Below are 19,990 nucleotides of genomic sequence, written 5' to 3'. Positions count from 1 at the left end.
TTTTGTTTTTAAACGCTGTCTTGCGGGAATTTATTTAACTATATAGATGTGTTCTGCACAATCTCTCCATTTCTCGCTTCTGGCTACTGCCGCTGTCTTTCATCCTTTTCGACGTTCGTGATCCAAAGTGTTGCTTCCGACCGAAACTTCTTCAGTCAAGTTATGCTACCTTACAAACTAAGCTTTCGCTTCGAAACGAATCCGCATTGCCTTACAATGTATGGATTAATGGGTTCCATAATCAAATATAATGTCGTCACTTTTTGCCCTTTCCTTCGCACCTCGGCCCAACTAACGTAGCTTCTTACACAGCTCTAGGCGCCTGTGTTTGCGCGTTCTTGCAAGCTCGATACAATGCAAGGACAGGAGGAATGGTTACTGGTAGAAAACGAGTGACCAGTCCGTATCCATGGTAATCCAGCGTGGTTGCGTGGTATTGCAGTACCAGCAGATGAGAAGATGAAACACAGCATAGGGAAGGTTGTTTGCTACGCGGGGTGGATTTTCGAGCTAGCAGCCCGGAAGCGTTCGAAAGTAGAGGGCCCCAGGCAAGGCGCTCAAGAGAGAAAACAAAAATTGTGGTTGGTTTAAAAATAAAACATGTCAAATACTTCCAATCTTACTACAACCAGTAAAATAGCAAATTGGTCACGCATCGGGGGCCGCTCTCCGTTCAGTCCATCCCCCCCCCCCCCCCCCCTCAGAGGCTCAGTGTGGCCGGGGTGGCGGCATCAGCTCGGCATCCGATCGAAACCCGTCCTTCGCAATCAGGGTCAGCAGCCGATCCTCGGTGACCGGGTTGCGGATGCTTTCCCACACGTTCTTGGCCGTTTCGTAGCTGTTGGGGAACGACTTGTCCGTGCGCTCGCGCATCAGCACCCAGCCATTTTCGAACTTGCACTCGATGATCTTGTTGTTCAACTTGCGCAGCTCCTTCGTCAGCTTGATCTCGCCGTAGCTGTGCTCCATGCCGCCGACGTACAGCAGCCCCTTCTTGGTCGGCAGCATGCCCTGCCCGGTTTCCTCCTTTATCACCAGCCGAAAGTCGATCGAGTTCATGTGATGCGGTTTCCACTTAAGTACACGCGGGCAGACGCCCGACTCGTACGGATCGATCGAGGGCTGAAAGATCAGCCCGTCCGGCTCGTGGCCCAGCCCTTTGGTGAACTTTGGCCCGAGCAGTGCCCGCGACTGCATAATGTCCCAGAACTGTTTCAACCGCACGCCGAACGGTTCGCTTTCCCGGTCCAGCCTGCCCTGCCGTATCGCGTTGGTGCGCGGCTGTATGATTTCGCGATCGATCAGGCCCAACCGGTCGGGGAAGAATCGCTGCTTGCGCACCTCCCGATTGTGCAGGTAGATCACATCGTACACGAGATAGCGGGGGATTTTCTTCCCCTCGCCGTAATTGTCCAGCACCATCTCCCCGTCGACAAGCGTGTCGGTGATGTGGACGGACGTGTCCTTCAGGGTGGGGAACCGGATACCCTCCGCCTTGAACACCGAGTTGTCCCGGTCGAGGAAGTAAATCTCGCCCTCGCGATGGATCAGCATCATGTAGCGGGTGCCGTCCGCCTTCCAGGACACCCGGTACGGCATCTCCTTGAGGTAGCGTATGTTGTGCATGTCCATCGAGACGGGCTGAGCGCCGGCAAAGCCCTGCAGCTTGCTGCCGCACATCTCGCGCACTCGCTCCTGCAGCTTAGCAATCAGGGCTTCGTCCCGCACCAACGTCACGCCCGGCACGTCCTCCATGAAGACTGCGTTCGGGTTGTACGAGGCTCGCTTGAAGCGCTTTGGCGTCTGCGGCGCTCCTTCGCCTTCCTGCGATCGCTTCGAACCGCGCGGCCTACTTTCCTCACCACCACCGTCGTCATCGTCATCCTGCTCCACCAGCTGGTGCGCACCATTGTTCGGCTGGTCGCCATCGTCATACTCCAAGCACCAGGCCGGCAGTTCCGGCGGAGGCGGCGCATCCTCCACGTCCCCGTAGCGGGCAAACAGTTCCTTCAGGTAGTCGCCTTTGTAGATGCCGGGCGGGCGGGCCTGGGCGAATGCCATCACGGCCGCATCGACCGCACAGTCCAGTCGTTCGACCATGTACGAAACGATCAGGAACCCGGTCCGGTTGAATCCGTGCGTGCAGTGAACGCCAATCACGTCCAGCGGATGCTCCTGTATGAACTCCTCCACAATCTCAATGAACGATCGCACATGCTCGACGGACGGTGTTTCGCCGTGGCCACGACACTTCAGCTTTATGTACGTAGCGCCGGCGTCCTCGATCTCGTTCTTATCGTAAAACCGGTTGGTGTTGGTCAGATCAATCCACAGCCCGATGCGTCGCTTCTGTCGCTTCATCAGATCGAACAGCATCGACGGTGCGAAGGAGCATTGGACGGGCATCTGCGACTGAAAGTCGCGCTTGAGCGGCGTCTTAAACGCTATGAAGCGATCGGCTATGATCGAGTCCGATTTCCGCGGGCAGTGCAGCCACCGATGCGGGATCGGACCGGGTCCACGAGACATAGCTGGTGAGTGAGTGAGTGAGATTTGCTTGTCTTCCACACGGGGATGATGTGCGGCGGTGGTAGCTCTACACAACCACTACCAATAATCCCGACGGGGGGAATATTCTGGCGGAATCGATTAACCGTTTCCCCCAAGTTGTACCGTTGTACCTAAACGTCTGCAAAGATAAAACGCACAACCGCAGTTAGCAGATTGTGTGGCAGAGAAGTAGGGGTCTCCATCGCGGAACACTTCGTAGTTACCTTTTGTAGCAGCTCACTGCACCGTCATCGTCGCTTTTCGATGGCTCCAGCAAACGCTGTAATACGTTCCTTGCCCCTACAGCTTCGTATTCGCCGTAGGTTTCAGGGGCCAATGGCCAAGCACAGTACACTGGAGGACGTATCCGATGGTGCAGCAAATTTCCGATTTCGCTACGCAAACAGTTGTACCAGAAATCGCAAGTCCTCCCCGTGCTAGACAAGGTTGGAGAACGTGAGCATTAATTTGACAGCAAGAAAAAAAGTCGCTGGATGACAGTAGGGGATTGAACGAGTTTATCCGAATTGGAGCGCAACTGTCATTCGACGCATAATGTAGAGATGGGCAAAGTATGGCTCAAAACGACAGTTTAGCTCAATTTCAGAAAGATAAAAACGTCCTACCACAAATCACATGCGAATAAATACTGTATCGTTCAGAAATGGCTACAAATAAATCAATAATCACCAGATAAAGGATATGACTAAAAGGATGAAGCCGGAATGATATAATTATTTTGGTTAGGCCAACAATTACAAAGTAGAAGTGATAATTTGGTGTTAATTTACTACAATGCTGCATTTGACTTAGATCGTGGTCGTCTAAGATGCTGTATTTTTTCCATTAAAATTGCAAGAATAATCAAGCGCATATGTGTAATGTAGCTGAGACTATCGATGATTTAGAATTGCGGAAAATTTTAACATGTGATATTATTTGAGACAGGTTTTTAAACTTTCGCGACTAGTGGCGGAAGCTCGGAATCGGACATATCGCCCGCGTACACATGACGCCCACGCACGAATGCAGAGCTAATTGCATACAATTCTATCTTTACCATTAACATGAGAGGGACAGGGCTTATACCCCGAACGTACCCGAAAGGTATGCATGATTCACTCATCAGGAGCTAAAGACAAGGACAATGCAAAATAGACACAGAAAAGTTTCATCACTGCTACACATGTCCTCTAGACGCATTGTCTATGCGTCTCGCTCGGTATCACAGCGGCATACGGCAGGTAAGCAATACTAATACCTGATACGCACAAATGTTTAACGAACACAACTATTCAGTTCGGCTCGGTAAACTTCGTGAGGACGCCGGAACAACAGAGGGCAGACTTTTTCATGATTTTGTATAACTTCGGCTGTTTTGGACCACGCGTGTAGGCGCTGACATCCGATTCCGATTCCTAGTTCCGATTCCGATGTTGGAATCGAAATCGACGTGGGAATAGCAATTGGCTCCGGTAACGGAATCAGAACTGACTCCAGAATTGGAATTAGCTCCGGAATTAGAATAAGTTCTTGAATTGATATATGTAGTTTAAAAAGCAAGTGCGGGAATCTCCATGAGAATAGATAGTTTGCAAGTAAATTTTGATTATTTGCAGCCATCAAGACGCAGCATAATTGTATCCAAACCTCTATTCTTATGGAGATGCCGAAACCGAGTACGATTGCGAAGCCAATTCCGGAACCAATTTCGATTCTGGAACCGATTCTGATTCCAAAACCGATTCCGATTCCGGAACCGATTATTATTCCGGAGCCATTTCCGGAGCCGATTCCGGAACCAATTCCGGAGCTGATTTCGGAATCGATTCCGGAATCTGATTCCGGATCTACTAGCCGGAATCTGATTCCAGAAAACTTAGGAGCTAGACGGAATCGATTCCGACGCAAACTTATTTTTTCCCATCACTATTCGCGTCTATACCAAAGTTTACTCCTTATTTCGACAATGGTCCTGTAGATTCTAACACATCTTTTCGCCAGTAATTAGTAATATTTATTTAACAAAAGAAGCTTTATGTTGGAAACGCCTTTGCGCTACCGTCTCTGACAAAGCGTCAATCGAAAAGACATATTTCATTGAGACACTTACTTTTTTTTCTATTTATCATTTGTTTGCCATAAGTACCAATTTTGTATCATTAATGCAAAACGTATGATTTATATTTACCCTTGAAAAACTTGCAGATACTTGGAGATACGTTTGCAAACCGCGGATCAAGCGAGAAATTGTTAAAATGTGAGTTCAATGCAGCAATGCATGTACGGTTGAATTAGGAAACCGGCGCAATGTTATGTTTAAATTGTTCCTTATATACCACACTACATTTAAAACGTACAAAACACTCCACACAGTATTACTAACATGAATCGCGTACTATTACCTAGACGAGTGTGCTGTCGCTTTGCTTCCGATGACTCCGTTTGAAGCTGATCTTTGCTATCTTTGCCAGCTACTAAATACTTATGACTATTTATCGCACCAGGCCACGATTCTCGAAACTCGTGAGAAAAGCAGTCTATCAAGTACTACGTTACAGCTAAGTACCTTTTCGTCGCTCACAATGGCACACACACGCAATCGAAAAAGGATTTGAATGAGGGGAAGGGAGGGAGGATGATTTCTTACATCGAACAATGGAATGTGGAGAATGGGCATAAGATACCTCTGGGTGGAAAAAACAAAGGAAAATTATTTCATTACACCCTGTTAAGTGAACCCAGCAATACAAACTAATCGATAGTTTAGTAAATATTTAAGAAAAGAAAAAGAAAAACATAGAAAACAAACCACAGAGACACATCTATCAAACCTACACCCATAGCAAAATATGTGCAAATAATAGCAGTGAAAAGGGTAATGAAATCGTTGTATCAGCATTTTAAAAGGAAAATTCAAACTCTTGACGAGGGCGCACGGTTGGTGAATATCGAAAGACATTCCCTCCCAACCCTAGTCAGTTTTTCCTCACTCTCTAACCCAAATCTATATCGAACCTAAATAATCACAGACAATAATCATCAGCAACTGTAATCGCACAGATAATAAAGGTAAAAACACTTGTATGGAACATTTACCGACAGGATGATTTTCACGAAACGCTCCTTCTCTTCCTAATAATCCTAATCGTGAATTTTGCTAAACTCTAGCATTTCCGCATTTTGAAACGGTTCCGTTTCGGCTTCGGAGATTATTTGCTTCAGCCACTGCTGAATCTGCATCGTGTGTTCCTTCGTTTTGCCCGCCCCGGCATTCGCTAGTGTGGCCAACCCGCTAGGCATGCCGTACAGCTCGCCCAACACAAACGAAAGGCTCTTCTCGCACATCGAGGAAGGCATGTCCAGCATCTGCCGTAGTTCCTGCTCTGACAGTGGAATGTTGAGGTTCGTTTCCGGCTCGGCTGGACCACTTGGGGCGACGATGCTGCTGCTGCTGCTGCTGTTATTCGAGACGCCGTCCGCCGTTTCGTTGGACGGTTGTTTCGAGTTGGAAAGCGTTTCATCGGTCGCAGACGATAGTGAGCGGTCCGAGACGGACGAACTCATCACGGCAGGCTGTGATTTTACGCTTCCGCAACCCGTCCCACCGCCCAGTTTCGTCTTTAGTATATGGTTGCGTAGGATTTTGTTCTCCGTTATGAGTCGCTTGTAGAAGCCACACTCCGGACTGCCTTCCTCGGAAGGTCCCTGATCCGCGCCCGGAGTCTTCGGTACCGCGTGTTCCTTTTCCCTCATTTGGGGTCGCTCCGAACAGGAGTTGATCGTCAGATTGGTGACGTTCTTAAGATTTATCGTACTGCCACAGCTGTTCATCGTAACGTGATTTACGTTTTTCATACGCTTGTCGACCGCCGCTTTGCAGGCGGCAGACGACTCGTGCACGTTTCCTTCGGAATCGGTGCTGGTGGTGGTATTGCTGAGTACAAGCAGTCCATCCGTTTGCGAGGCTTTCGGTATCATGCGCTGGGGCGGCAGCGAAAGTGAAATCAACTTTTCCCCATCACGCGACACATTGCGACCATGTTTGGCGTTGCCGTTGGAAACGCTTCCCTGCAGGTTGTTGTTACTACCATCGTCCTGCTGCTGTTCACCTTGAAAGGAAAGCGAATCGAGCGGCGGCAGATCCGGTATGGAGCAACGACCCCTGTACAATCGGTGCGCTGTTGGGTCGATTTTACACACACGCAACGATTCTAGGCCATCGTTTGTCGGTTCGTCGGCGGTAGCTGCATCCAGGAACGGTTTCGGCATGCCAATCGTCCGATCGATCAGCTCACGACTCTCGCTCAACGTGAGATTTATAATTGATTCGCGTACCATCTCGGCACTGTCCTTGATAAGACTGCGATTGTTGAAGAACTCCACCACAATCTCCTCGCTCTCGGGATTGCGCTCGTCATCCGCACCCTGGCGGCAGCTTTTATGCATCAGATCGTGATCGTTCGAAGGCAGAATGTAGTCCTCGTTCTCGTACGGTTCCTTCTGGAGGATTACGTTAAAATTGTCGATATTGTACCTGCCGTACGTGCGGATGCGTCCGACCAGCTCATCCTCACCGTCCCCCAGAAACCGGATGCTGTCGTACTCGAACGTGATGTGCTGCGCCTGCTGCACCACTACGGTCAGCTGTCTCAGCAGCAGCTTCTCTCGCAGATCAATCGCTTTGCGCAATCGATCGAACGAATCCGTAACGTTTTGTTTCAACTAAGGAAGGGAAAATTAGCCAGAGAGCCAGAAAAAAAAACACACACGCATAAAAATCACAATCTCCCCCAGGGTCACGCCATCTTCCAGCTTGTGTACCTTTTCGAAAAACGCATTGTTTCTGTTGAGTTCCATTATTACGGATTCGATGCCGTCCAGCTGCCGAACGGGAATGATAGTCCCCGCAGGACGAGGGCAATTTGGAAACGCAAACTACAAACTATTTTCACTATCTAACTCTCGTGTCTGGCTGCATGAACACCACTTTTATTTTTCGTTTCGATTGTTTATATTCTGTCAAGGGAACGAGCTGCACAGCTGTCAGTTGCGCCAGGAGCCAGCACAAAGGGCGCTTCGTTTTTGTCGAGAAAATTTGAATTTTTTTTATTTTTTTTTTTCGAAGAATTCATGATTTTACAGTAAGTTTGGAGTATTCAGATTACAATTTCAATGCTGTCCCATTTTCTTATGTTAGTTTTCAACAAATATTTCAAAATTATTTCCAACACTTGGCATCAGAGTGGCCAGATTATTTTTGCTGTTTTCGGTAGGTGCATCAAAATTTTATCGGTAGTTTTCGGTAGGAGTTTCAGATTTTTCGGTAGTTTTCGGTAGGCTTTGAAGTGTTGAGCGGGGGGGGGGGGGGGGTGTCGGAAATGGAAGCTAATCTGTCCCATGAAGAGCAGCACGAGAAAATAATAATCTTTCATTTATTTAAAGGAGATAGTTTAGATATGGTTCATTGCGGTCACATGAGGCCTTTCTGAAGTGTCGATCTGAAAATTGTACTAGGGAATACAACCCAACAAATGATTGGGACGCTCTGGCAGCAATCGAACATGACAAATATATGGGATTTTACATGTTCGATGTGATAACCCACAAATCGAACATGTGAAGTCCTGTACATTTTTCATGTTCGATGTCGTGTTCCATTGCTGCTAAAGCGCCGGGTTACATTATCTGTCAAATTGCATATAAAATTTTATCAGCGCGTTCGACTTCATGAGGTGCAGACACGGGCCTTAGTTGTCTCTGTTGAACTTCTGGTTCTGGTTGCTAGTGATTTCCATATAGAGTTTTATATATTAAGTGATTTGGGAAATGGTTATATGACTTTTTGGTTAGTATTACGAAAAAAATCTGTGATTTTCGGTAGGATAAATGGAAAATCGGTAGTTTTAGGGCGGTCATCTGTGAATCGGTAGGCATATAAAAAATCGGTAGGAATACAGATAAATCGGTATTTCTGGTCACTCTGCTTGGCATATCCTTTTTTTGCAATGTCAACCCCATCTGACAGATGAAGTAAATAAATAATCCTGAAAAAAGGGGCAATCATCTGTACCGGGTGGCTAGCTGGCTGTACGGGGGTGGTGATTCTTTCCGGTCGAACGAAACAATTCACGGTTACTGTGTGCGCAATAGCAAGAAAGAAGCGAGCTCGGGTTCATTGTAACTTACTTTACAATACTGTCTGCTTTCAGAAATGTGAACAATCCCGTGGAGTGCGTTGTTTTAATTGCTTTTGTTTACCTCGGAGAGGAGACTCCCGAGAGCGCTCCTGTTTGGCTCGGAAGCTTCAAGGATAATTTGCCACCCCTACACCACCGTCGTCGAAGTACGTTTAGTGCTGTTACTACGTCATCGTCATAATCTACTGGGGGATTTTCACCTGATTTAGCAATGATGTAAATGAGCGAAAGCATCCCCCCCTCAACACTACCGCCGGATATCGCTTCTACTGCAGCGAAACGGTATTTGTTCTGTTTCAGGATGAATGCACCGTGTCGGAGAGTTGTCGGTAGATACGGCAATCACAACAACGCCGATGATGATGACGATGATGCATGAAGCATCACCCGCGTCACCACTTACACCTGGTACGATGTCAGTAGCACACGATCGAGACCGAGAGCGCGTATCTTCCTCTTGCTACTGCTGCTGCATGTCTCCGTCATTTCATGCGGCCGATAGAGGCATATCATCGTCACCATCACCATCAGCTTCATCATATAAATCAAGGGCACAGCATGCGAGTGGACCGTCCGTTTGGTGGCTAAAAATAAATAACAATGCACGGAGAGCATTGCTACAGTACCGGTCGTCGTGGATGTCGTCGTCGTCGTTGTTGCCGCCGTGGTGGCCATGAACGTCAGCTCGCCGTAGTTCGTTACCAGCTGCAGTGGAACCCGATCGTTGCAGCCTTTTGCAGGACGTTCTTCGCGCGGGACGGGATGTTTACCGTCTTATATAACGACAGTGTGTGCAGTGCAAGCGACAGCGTGTTTGGACGATCGTGTTGAGCGCCTCCAGCGCCTTGCGTACGAGAAAGTATAGGAAATCGTTTGGTTTAGTTCGTTTGTTCACAATGGATAAAACGGTCCCGGAGCCAAGTGCTTCGAAGCCTCCCGCCGCTGCGGTGCATCCTAACAGCAGTAACAGTGGCCCCAGCGTTACAGCCAGTGGAAAGGGCAAACGACCATTTCTCGGTTTACTCTCGAAACGCTCGTCACGTGTTGAGCCGCAGCGATGCTCGGAGAGCGAAGACGAGCAGCAAACGTTCGACAGTGGGTCGAGCTTCAGTCTGGTCGGTAATCATCATACCGCTCCCGCAACACAACCAAATGCATTGCGGAAAGCGACAACAGCAAACAATAGCAGCAGCAGCAGCAACAACAACAATAACCACAACAACCGCAACAACAGTAGCAGCAACAGCAATGGAGGCACCGTTACCGCTACGACCACATCAACCAGCAGCGCAAGCCAGCGGCAAGATTCGTCTAACCCGAGTGATACCAACTCGTACCAGCTGCTCTCGACGTCATCGACGACGACTACTACCACCACGACCTCGTCCACCGGGCCGGAGGGTTCAGCGGTGACGAAAATACCGACCGCTGTACGAAAGCGTGACGCGTCCTCTACCCGACTCTCGCTCGGCAATCGTTTGAGCAATTACGTTGCAGGATCAAATAACACATCCGCCAGCACTGGCGGCGGAGCAGGCGGACAGTTCAATCTCTGCTGCTCGATCGACGAGGCGATCGTGAAATCACCGCCGCGCAATCGATACTCGCATCCGGCGACGGGTAGCTCCAGTGCCGGTAGTGATTCGTACGATCTAGAGATGCAGCAGCGTCGGCAGCAGCTGAAGCTGGAGCTAACTGCCAAGACGTGCACCAGCTATCCGATCGAAAAGACGAGCCCGTTGCGCCACCGGCGACCGCTGGAAGTGGGCCCGCGGGTGGAAACACCCCAGGAAGAGGAGGACGTAAGCGGGCGCAGCCCGAAAGCAAACGTTTCGCTCGTGAACAATCGCGTCGTAACGAAGCCGATCGTTTTCCGCGAGTACCAGAACCACACGCAGCGCGCCATCATGTCCAGCAAGTCACGATTCAAGGAGCGCTTTCTTCCACCGCTGCATCGCTGCAACATGGACGGGTACGAAAAGATGGAACAGCACTACAGCTCGCCGAACATTGCCGAAAAGGAAGACGATCTGCTGCTGCCCGGTGGGTGCGATTCGCTCGATCAGCACGAATCGCGCAAATCCATGTCGTTCGACATGGTACCGACCGGTGCAGTCGGCGACGGCGGTACGGACGAGTCCGACACGGGCGTAAAGGGACCGCCGGGCTCGGCCGATTCACTCGCCCGGCAGGCCCTGATGGCTGCCCACGTGCTCAACTTGATACCGGCGGAAAAGGCACGCCAGCGCAACTTTCTGCACGGCCGGCTCGGCTCTACGTCGCTGCTAGGTGCAACGGAGCTGGACAAAATACTTCCCACCCGCGAGGTTACCATCTTTATCGGCACGTGGAACATGAACGGCCAAAGTCCGCCGCGCCAGATGAACGATTTTGTGCTGCCGACAGCACTCGAGCACGTGCCCGATATTATTGTGTTCGGTACGCAAGAGTCCTGCTCGGAGCGGTTCGAGTGGGAGGTGACACTGCAGGAAACGCTCGGCCCATCGCACATTCTGCTACATTCCACCAGTCTCGGTACGCTCCATTTGGCCGCCTTCATCCGGCGCGACTTGATTTGGTTCTGCTCGGAACCGGAAGACGCCTGTCTGTCGGTGCGGCCCGGTACAGCCTTCCGCACGAAGGGTGCGGTGGCGATCTCCTTCTGCCTGTTTGGCACATCGTTCCTGTTTGTAACGTCCCATCTAACAGCCCACCAGCAGAAGGTGAAGGAGCGCGTGTCGGACGTGAAGAAGATTATACACGCGCTCGACCTGCCGCGCAATCTTACGGTGAAGCACCGGAACAAGGACGTCACGCAAAACTTTGACAGTGTGTACTGGTGTGGGGATTTAAACTTTCGGCTGAGCGAACCGCGCGACAAGCTGATGCAGTGGATCGAAACGACCCAGTTCCCGCTGCCGGCCCACCTGCCGCACGGTTTTATGCACACGGATCAACTCACCTCGGTGCTTTCGGACGGGGCTGCGTTTCGAGGATTCCGCGAGGCTAAAATTACCTTCCCACCTACGTACAAGGTATGGGCAAACGCTATTAAAGAAATGCTAACAGCGTTTATTGAACCTGCGTTTAAATTTTTTGTATGTCTAATTTGTTTTAGTACGATCCTGGAACGCAGCGTTTCGATTCGTCCAGCAAGCAGCGTGCGCCCGCGTACACCGACCGTATCCTGTACAAATTTAAACCACTCCCTGTGACAACGGTGCACCGGCGGGGGTCAAATTTGCCACCAGGAGGCAAAATATCGCATCCTCCCTCTCCGGTCAAATGTATTGCGTATGATTCAGTGCAAAGCATCACCTCGTCCGATCACAAACCGGTATGGGCACTGTTCCGGAATATCATTCGACCTGGCATTGACACGTAAGTAGTCGTCTTTTCTTGTGTGTGTGATTCGTAGCAATCAACGGTTGCAATTTGTGCATTTTTTTAGCGTTCCATTAGCGGCAGGACTGTTTAACCGTGAAGTTTACTTGGAAGGCATGAAGCGGCGCTTGGACAATTCGGGAGCAGGTTCATCTGCCGTGTGCAATATTCAATGACGCCGGCTGTTTGACCGTTAAAGGTAAGAAAAGATACGTAAGAAGGGCTCTGTGGAAGATTGCGGAAGGTTTTTTCAACAATAGGATCATAAGAGGACATTTTTAGCGCGAAAACAAGCAGGGAATTTTAGTGGAACAATGAATTGATCAAACCAAGCGATTTGACAATGCGCAATGCTGGAGCTTACTATTGATAAGACATATATAGCTTCCACAGAGTAAGGTGTTAAAACTAGATCGAAACTCTACCATTACATAGAGGTGGCGTAAAATTAGTGGATGAAACGTATTGTGGTAAGACATGCCGTATTGGCAGACGTATTGGCAGACTGATATGCGGTCCTTTAATTCCTTTACGAGCCACTAGTGCGCTTGAATACGATAAAAAAATACTATGAGCGTCAGTGTGAAGGCGTGAACATTAGCCACTTACAAGAATTTTCTCTCAACGGAAAGCCTTAAGTGTTCCTTCTCCATTTACTCTAGTCAGCGATGTGCAGTAAGTGTCTCGTACATGTAAATGCCATCGATCGCAACCACTAGTCATCTACTCGAGTGCACAGTTAACCGAGTAAAACCAACCAAAAACAAATGATTCTCAAGGCTCATTGGCTCATTAGCTTAAACTAGGGAGTAAGTGTTTTAGCACGTTTGTGAGTGTATATGTGTGTGTATAGAAGCGTTACTAAAATGCAATTGAGACCCAGAAACTGATATGGAACATAGCGGTAGGCATCAACTAGATGTGGTAATTGATAATAACCGAACTGCAGAATAGATTGCCAGTGACTGTAGCGAGTAAAAAGACAAAAGAAAACCTTGTAGCCTTTCTCTGTAGTTTAGATTGATTAGAAATTGTATACACTATACTTACTGCAGCAACGCAGAGTGGAAAGGTTTATAGCACTAGACCAGCATCGTGATGTGTTCCGATAAGTGTTTGTGAAGTGAAGGGAACTTAACCATTTCGAGTAACTGAAAGACAAACTAACTGTTCCTATCCTAGCTAGCTGGTGGGAAGCAATTAGTAGTGCATATTTCGAATCAGCTTTCAGACCGTGTATCTCACACAACTGCAGAGGCTGAACAAACATATCTAATGCACTAGAAAACGTCAATTCGATGCTAGGAACGATTTACTTTACTTTTTACTACAGCTTTACTTCTTTGCGCAGAAAAGCATTGACAATTTACGCGAGTCGTTATATGTTTATTATATTTATATCAGTTGTGATCTTAAAAAAAAAACACGGTTCTAGTCATCAGGTTCAGTGGATAACATTTAATTTATATGGTTTTTGTTTTTATTCATTTTTATTCATTCGCTTTTTTATATCTTCAATTGCGTGTTTACTGATTCATTTATAGATTTACTTAGCTGCTTATGGATCTTTTGAGTTGATTTTATCTTTTAATTTTGTTATTTTTTAACTCTACATAAGATAACATACTATAAGCATGATCATTCATTTGAAACTAGTTTGGCAATAATATAATCTACAAAAGTTGTATCTTAAGCTTTCAAATCGCTAGTTAAGAAAAACTGTTCCACAAATAGGAACTTGGTGTGATAGCTCATGTAGTAGTAGATTGATTTTTCGTAACAAAACAATATACACCTGTATGAAACCTCTACACTCCTATATGATACAGTACTGTAGATCAGCTTAAAGCGAGATTCATATTCTTAATACCAGTAGCGATCGTGTTCGACCTGAGCCTACCAACCCAACTATCTCGAGTAGTGAAGAAGCAAAGAACTTTCTTATTCCTGTGCCTTTTGCTGTTTTACAAAACAACATATACGACGCTCACTGGCGGTTGAGCAAAAACCGAGCTACTAACAAACATCAACAACCAACTGTCAGACTAGTCGCACGATACAACATTGGAATGGCGAAGTTTATGGCCGTACTTAAAAACAACATTATCATCCTGGATGCTTATAAACAATATATTCGATTATTATCATGTTCCACTAACGATGCATGCATTCCTTTATACATTCTCCAACGGGAACCGGCCCTTGAATGAGTGAAAACATAGCGTTCTACTACTACACGATTGGAAATTGTTTTGTGTTCTACCAGTAGTTCACATATTTAAATTTGGCTATTAAAAGTGTAGAATCTAGCGAAAGTACTTTAAGTTTAGCCAGTTCCAAGGACATCAGTTTCATAAACAAACAACCACAAAAACCATCCATTCCCTTGTGTGCTGGTCAGTTTAGTATACACGTGTGAACGACAATTCTTAAAATTCATCCAATTCTCAACGCTACCAGATAGGTGATCTTAACTTAACACAAAAAAGGCTACATAATATACATATACATCTCTAAGGCGTCTCAAATGGGAACTGTATCGATATCTTCCAACTGCGTTATGGATTAGCAGAAATATAAACAAAGGAAAACTATCTCATAACGTGCAGTAAAAAAGAACAAATAGCAGTCTTATAGCATCTAAGAAAATGTACTCGAGTAGCGCTCTTCTTGGCACACAGCAGAACTCGGTGCCATCAGAGTTAAACTATGGCTCTCTAGGTTAAGTAGCAATAGTAATGCATCTCAAAAGAACCAGCTCATCTTGATCAGCAATGAATGTACGAATAAAAGCAAATATCAAATCAGTGATGAAACGCTGATTTCTTTTACCATTTTCATTCTTCTCTAAAACATAGCGTACTACTGCTTTCCCTTTTTTACCAAACTTACACTAATATCACTAGAACATATGCTAAATGTGGGAGAGCATTAGAATGTTGTTGCACTAAAATTATTCAAATGTTCCAACCGACTGATCCGCAGGAACGTACGCAGCTAAAAAGAACGCGGCCATTGCAAACGCGCCATCTAGTGACGATTTCGATGATGCATCAACACAAGCCCCGCCTTCTTTTTCGCTTATCCGCCATTTTTGTTCTCAAGGCGTTTCTCCGTTCACTGTTTTTTTCCCCACGCAATGTTGAGAATTTTTATTCCTGGTGCTTCTCGTTGTTTTCCACGGGTAAAAACTGCGTTTACTTGTAACAAAACGTTCCGTCCCATGTATCGCAAGCTTGGCGGCTTATCCATTTTATTGTGATACTTCCGGTGTTGGTTTGACAACTTTACTTCCCCTTCAATTTCTTCCCCTAATCAGCCAATGTTTCAGTAGCTGAAAAAATGTGCTTTTCCTTCGAAAAAAAATTCCTTCATGATGACAAGATAACGCTACCACCCCAGCCAGCACTTGCTACCTACAGCCAACATATACGGTGAAGACACGGTTTCCTTCGTGTTGCTGTGTGTCAGCCACCAGCAAAGCATCCTAACCTCACACTGAACAAACCTTATGTGTACGCCGAACCAGACCACTGCACACGACCGATGCGCTTGTTTACTAGACACAAAACGAAGCCAATCGTAGGATTCGCTGGCAGATGGATCAGCAGTCACCTTGTATGTTCTGGCAAGGACCGTAGTGTTGATGGTGTTGGATGCAAGCTGTAGTAGTAGTGGCCGTAGTAGTGGTGGTAGTGGTGCATGCGTCTGTACGAGAATCGTCGGAAACATATCCAGAGATCTTTCGTCTTTCGATGCGGGATTAGTGCATCGTTATGAAGAATCGCCAGTAACATAACCTCTCTTTCGGGGCACATACGCGGAAACAGAATTCATGCCTCCGCCGTAAACGTCCGTGCATAGGTGTGCTGCTGAGTTCTTTAAAGATTTTCCCAAACTAAAGCTTCCCGTACACAAGTGACATCAGTGAGAATCAAAAACAAAGAGACTGTGATATTTGTTGGTTAAAAAAACAGTAAATTCACTTCCAAATGCGTTTGTTGTCAGTTTGTGTATGTGTGTGTGTGTGTATAGATTGAATTGAATTTCTTCCTAGCATATGGGAAGCAACAAGATGTTTAGGAGACTTCCATTCCGTTCCGACGCTAACTAGATTGCATCCAATGACGACCAAACCGCACACGAAACGAACGGAATAACAATCCATAACGTTAACGTACGGCTGAACAGTTTCCGTGTCAGTTGAGTTCATTTTCAGCACGAAAGTCACTGCAAGCAGTTGTGAGGCCATCGTCAGAATTTGTTACTGGTGCATCATTGTTGTGGTGGGATTTTTGAGGCAGAAATATGTGTGTTACTAAGGCGTGTGAGGTGTATTGGACAAGCAGGTGGTTGGAGTGGATGCAAATGTAATGAGAAAAATAATAACCAACAGCATTTACCAGCAGAACTTGTAAAATTGTAAGTGATTGATTGTTTGTACCTAACAATCCAATGGGTGAAAATTGAGTGAAGCAAGAAGTTGGTGCAATATCGTATCAATTGTGCGCACGCCATCGCTACAACCCTTCCTCACATGTGATACCGGGAAAATGATCGATCAGCAGCCGAAGTTATCATACTGTAAGTTAATTTATGTATGTTTGCTTTAGATAGACTGTGTAGATTATTGAGCTTACTTGGCGTGTTTGATGCAAACAGTGCAACGAAGTGGTGATATTGCAAATACCGTCGGTAAAGCAAGGACATATTCAACCTTGTAATAGCATCTGTGTGTTGCATTATACACGAATCAACGAATTTTAATAATTGCTTACTGTATCAGATTATTGTGTCATCTTTGTTCTGGAGGAATGTTCTGTTTCTGAATTTCTTTTCAAAAGTTGTCTAATTTTATCTACTGTCCTGTAATGAAAAGACTCAATTATATTATTTTAAGATTTTAACAACATCCTTGTATTATTTCTAGATATGTACGACGTATACTGGTAGTCCCTGAGATACACGGTATCTCTTAAAAGTGAATTCGAAGATACGCGGTTTTCTAAATTTGAGTTCTTTGAGAAAATCGTAGTGATGTGACACATCAATTGTCAAATGCCAAATAATTTCCCTTTTGATCGAATGTTTAAATTCATTTTAAAGGTTTAAATAGTTATATTCAGTCAGAATCATTTCAAATAATCAATAAGGAGGCTAAAACTACCCCCTACTTGTAAAATTACACGAAAATTTGTGATATTTTGGCTGAAAATCACGAGATTGGACTTACGCGGAATTTTCCGGCCGTTTTCGTTCCCATTAACCGCGTATCTCGAGGACCGCCTGTGTATTTAAATACTTTTATAATAGATAATTTAGAAATTAGTAAATTTAAAACATCAATACATATAATATTTTGAGATATAATGGTATGTTTTTGCATATTTATTCAAACTGGAGCGCACTGTTTTTGTTTCTTTTTTCATTGTACATGATATTGACCTTTTTTGTTGATACCTTCTAGTTTTTGCACATTTTTCATGAGCTGATGTTCAATATTTGGCTCCATTTATTCGTTTTGTGGCTATTTTTTCTTGATGCTTTTTCTTCATGCTTTTTCTGATAATAGAAAATGCAATACATCTATTATAAGTGCTTAATTGAACTTATAATGCAACCTAATGAAAAGATTAATCTATTTATTGTGTTATCTGGTTGATGAATGAAGTTTAGCTTTAATTCGAAATTATTGCTTGCTTTGGCTTACGTTTGATTTGGTCTGGTTGGTGAGAGTTTCCTTGGATTTTTATATCCCTTCGCTGTGACTTCAAAATGCAATGTTGCTGTAAAGTATTCATCACTTTCGTCAAACATGTGTTCAGATTGTTTTAATTTATTCAACCTGCTCCTTACAATTTGCATGTGAAACCAAGCACAAAGCAGTATTTAATTACATTCAAATTCAAAACATCCTTCATAGTACGAAACTCCTCGCTGTATTTTTGCAAGTTTTACAACAAAGTCTTTACTTTCTTTACAAAGCCGTTTGCCGGTTATTCCAGCATCAGCATAAAAGTTGCGTATGTTGCTACTTATTTAGCATATTTTAGTAATTTTGTCCACGCGACTGGAACCAATGTATCTGATACAGATTTTCGTGCAGGTTTTAGAACCATTCCATGCTCTTGTTTTGTGGAATTAGAAATTCTGTCTCTTCCCTTATCTTGTTCTCTCTCGCTCTGTGTGGGCTAGGTTGGGTTGGTTCGTGCACACAATACAAGGGAAACACGATATCCGTCACCTTTCGAACCACGAATCTGGAAGCATCTGGCGGAAGAATAAATCGATGGCAATAGGCAGACTGGAATTAACGAAAGTAAGGGAGCCAGTTTGGGAGGCGAAATAGCATCCTAAACGGAGACACTTGGTGACTATTCTATTATGCTTGCTTGCTTGCTTGCTCGCGTCCATATAAGGCTGCCCGGGTGGACCTCCTAAAGCGAACACCCGCATCTCCGTGTCAAGCTACACCCTTGCCCATTCCCTACGTTTTGCTCCGTCGGGAGTGGAGAGATTTATAACTTTGCGAAAGACAACGATGACGACGACTACTTTTGCTGCTGCTGCTGCTGCTACTGCTTTCGCTGTCTCGTTAAGAGCTACGAAACCGTCGGGACGGTGATGATGATCGCCCGATGGGTTTTTAACTCTTTTTCCAGGGAACTCTTTCTCCTCCATTGTCAGTGCGGGCGACCGACGGCGCTCAGCCGGATGAAGGTGTTGATAGGAATAAATGTTACATAATGTTGAGCGAAATGTTTATTTAAGTATTTCTTCCTGTCGCGCGCCACATGTCGTCGCGCTGTCGTCGTCGTCGCTCGGCAAAGATCGATGTGTCGGTGGCGGCTGGCGGTTGCACTGATTTGCTTTTGGACACGAGTACAGTGTTGTTGGCTTAATTTGACGTTGTATTCAGCTTTAAAACAGATTCATAATCAGGAAATATTATGCGCTTCTTAAAATTCGTGGGACTGGCAAAGGGTTGATAAAGCTATGATTAAAAATTATAATGATAATTGAGCATTTGAAATGATAACAAGTACTTTTTTTATCGTTATTTAAGTTTTATCAATTTGTTAGCTTAGCATGACGGCTGCATACATTTCAACATATAAATCCATAATGAGAAATTTACATTAGTAATTTCATAGACTATAAAGCCTATAACATTTATAAAGATGTGCTATTTTGATTAAATGATGTAATGTCGCAACTATTGGCTTTTAGATTAAATTTCACAAAATGTTATGCCTTTTTAACGAATTTTGAAGACACTTAGGATCGTGTTTTGAATCCTGTTAATATTTCGTGTGACCGATTTAAACGTTCCGACCAGGCAAGTGAAATGCCAACGATGCAAATGTAATTTATGCGAGAGTACGCTACATAATTACACTGCTTCTGGTTAGTCGTACAGAAGGGAAAGGCGTTGAGAGAAGGAGATACATTTCAACAGCGAACCCGAACCAAACCCGATGGTCCCTTTAATGGGTGCGAGGTGTTAACATTCTGCCATTTGCACGCATTCAAATTACCATGGACGAGCCGCGCTGGCTTCCAGCGATACGAACCTTTCCAACGCGGGGTATGAAGAGACAAAACAAAAGAAAACAGCATACTTTCTCCTCTAGCTAAACCCTCTCCCGCTATGTAGCAGTCAGCCAGTACGCGTTGTAACAGGAAGGCAAGGTACGTACAAGGCTAGCGAAATTCTAACCGTTTGCCGGCATCAAAAGTTTTCGTTACGTCGGAAACAAACGAATTCCATAATTAACACCGAGCGATGAATAGTGAATGAGCTGTGAAATGAGACGCGGTACACGCCGTCGCGGATGATGGTAGCGGGAGAGCTG

The 19,990-nt window shown here is 45.6% G+C and overlaps 4 protein-coding genes across 6 annotated transcripts in view; 2 read left to right on the top strand and 2 right to left on the bottom strand.

The window, feature by feature from the left end:
• Positions 1–3,015, bottom strand: LOC1274820 (mRNA-capping enzyme). The gene is made up of 2 exons (XM_314026.5): positions 2,775–3,015; positions 1–2,689 (listed from the first exon to the last, which is right to left on the bottom strand). The coding sequence occupies exon 2, from the start codon at positions 2,527–2,529 to the stop codon at positions 709–711; it is 1,821 nt and encodes a 606-aa protein (XP_314026.5). The 5' UTR covers positions 2,530–2,689; positions 2,775–3,015; the 3' UTR covers positions 1–708.
• A 1,529-nt stretch (positions 3,016–4,544) lies between these two features.
• Positions 4,545–7,593, bottom strand: LOC1274819 (uncharacterized). Its single transcript, XM_314025.4, has 2 exons — positions 7,375–7,593; positions 4,545–7,275 (listed from the first exon to the last, which is right to left on the bottom strand). The coding sequence occupies exons 1-2, from the start codon at positions 7,408–7,410 to the stop codon at positions 5,695–5,697; spliced, it is 1,617 nt and encodes a 538-aa protein (XP_314025.4). The 5' UTR covers positions 7,411–7,593; the 3' UTR covers positions 4,545–5,694.
• Positions 7,594–8,542: 949 nt separating this feature from the next.
• Positions 8,543–14,987, top strand: LOC1274817 (inositol polyphosphate 5-phosphatase E). 3 transcript variants are annotated; one of them, XM_061642769.1, is made up of 4 exons: positions 8,546–8,690; positions 8,763–11,785; positions 11,869–12,131; positions 12,202–14,987. In XM_061642769.1, the coding sequence occupies exons 2-4, from the start codon at positions 9,647–9,649 to the stop codon at positions 12,308–12,310; spliced, it is 2,511 nt and encodes an 836-aa protein (XP_061498753.1). In that variant the 5' UTR covers positions 8,546–8,690; positions 8,763–9,646; the 3' UTR covers positions 12,311–14,987. The 3 variants fall into 3 exon arrangements, with proteins under 3 accessions (XP_061498755.1, XP_061498753.1, XP_061498754.1); XM_061642770.1 differs by having other exon boundaries at positions 8,546–8,966; positions 9,051–11,785; XM_061642771.1 differs by having other exon boundaries at positions 8,543–8,692; positions 11,869–14,987.
• A 371-nt stretch (positions 14,988–15,358) lies between these two features.
• Positions 15,359–19,990, top strand: part of LOC1274816 (uncharacterized) — a 31,541-nt gene continuing 26,909 nt past the window's right edge. The window contains exon 1 of the mRNA XM_061642772.1: positions 15,359–16,718. Within this exon, the coding sequence (XP_061498756.1) occupies positions 16,688–16,718 (31 nt within the window). The 5' untranslated portion in view covers positions 15,359–16,687. The remainder of the gene's footprint in view (positions 16,719–19,990) is intronic.

Source organism: Anopheles gambiae, chromosome 2 (assembly GCF_943734735.2).
Source record: "Anopheles gambiae chromosome 2, idAnoGambNW_F1_1, whole genome shotgun sequence".
Classification (NCBI taxonomy): Eukaryota; Metazoa; Arthropoda; class Insecta; order Diptera; family Culicidae; genus Anopheles; species Anopheles gambiae.
The sequence above is the reverse complement of the archived record's forward strand: the minus strand, read 5'-3'. Positions and strand labels throughout refer to the sequence as shown.

Coding starts and splice junctions, on each gene's coding strand:
- LOC1274819 (XM_314025.4), bottom strand. CDS start 7,410: ATGGAACTCAACAGAAACAATGCGTTTTTCGAAAAG. Junction 7,276..7,374: donor ACAATGCGTTTTTCGAAAAG/GTACACAAGCTG, acceptor TCCCTTCCTTAG/TTGAAACAAAACGTTACGGA.
- LOC1274817 (XM_061642769.1), top strand. CDS start 9,647: ATGGATAAAACGGTCCCGGAGCCAAGTGCTTCGAAGCCTCCCGCCGCT. Junction 11,786..11,868: donor CCTTCCCACCTACGTACAAG/GTATGGGCAAAC, acceptor AATTTGTTTTAG/TACGATCCTGGAACGCAGCG. Junction 12,132..12,201: donor ATTCGACCTGGCATTGACAC/GTAAGTAGTCGT, acceptor GCATTTTTTTAG/CGTTCCATTAGCGGCAGGAC.
- LOC1274820 (XM_314026.5), bottom strand. CDS start 2,529: ATGTCTCGTGGACCCGGTCCGATCCCGCATCGGTGGCTGCACTGCCCG.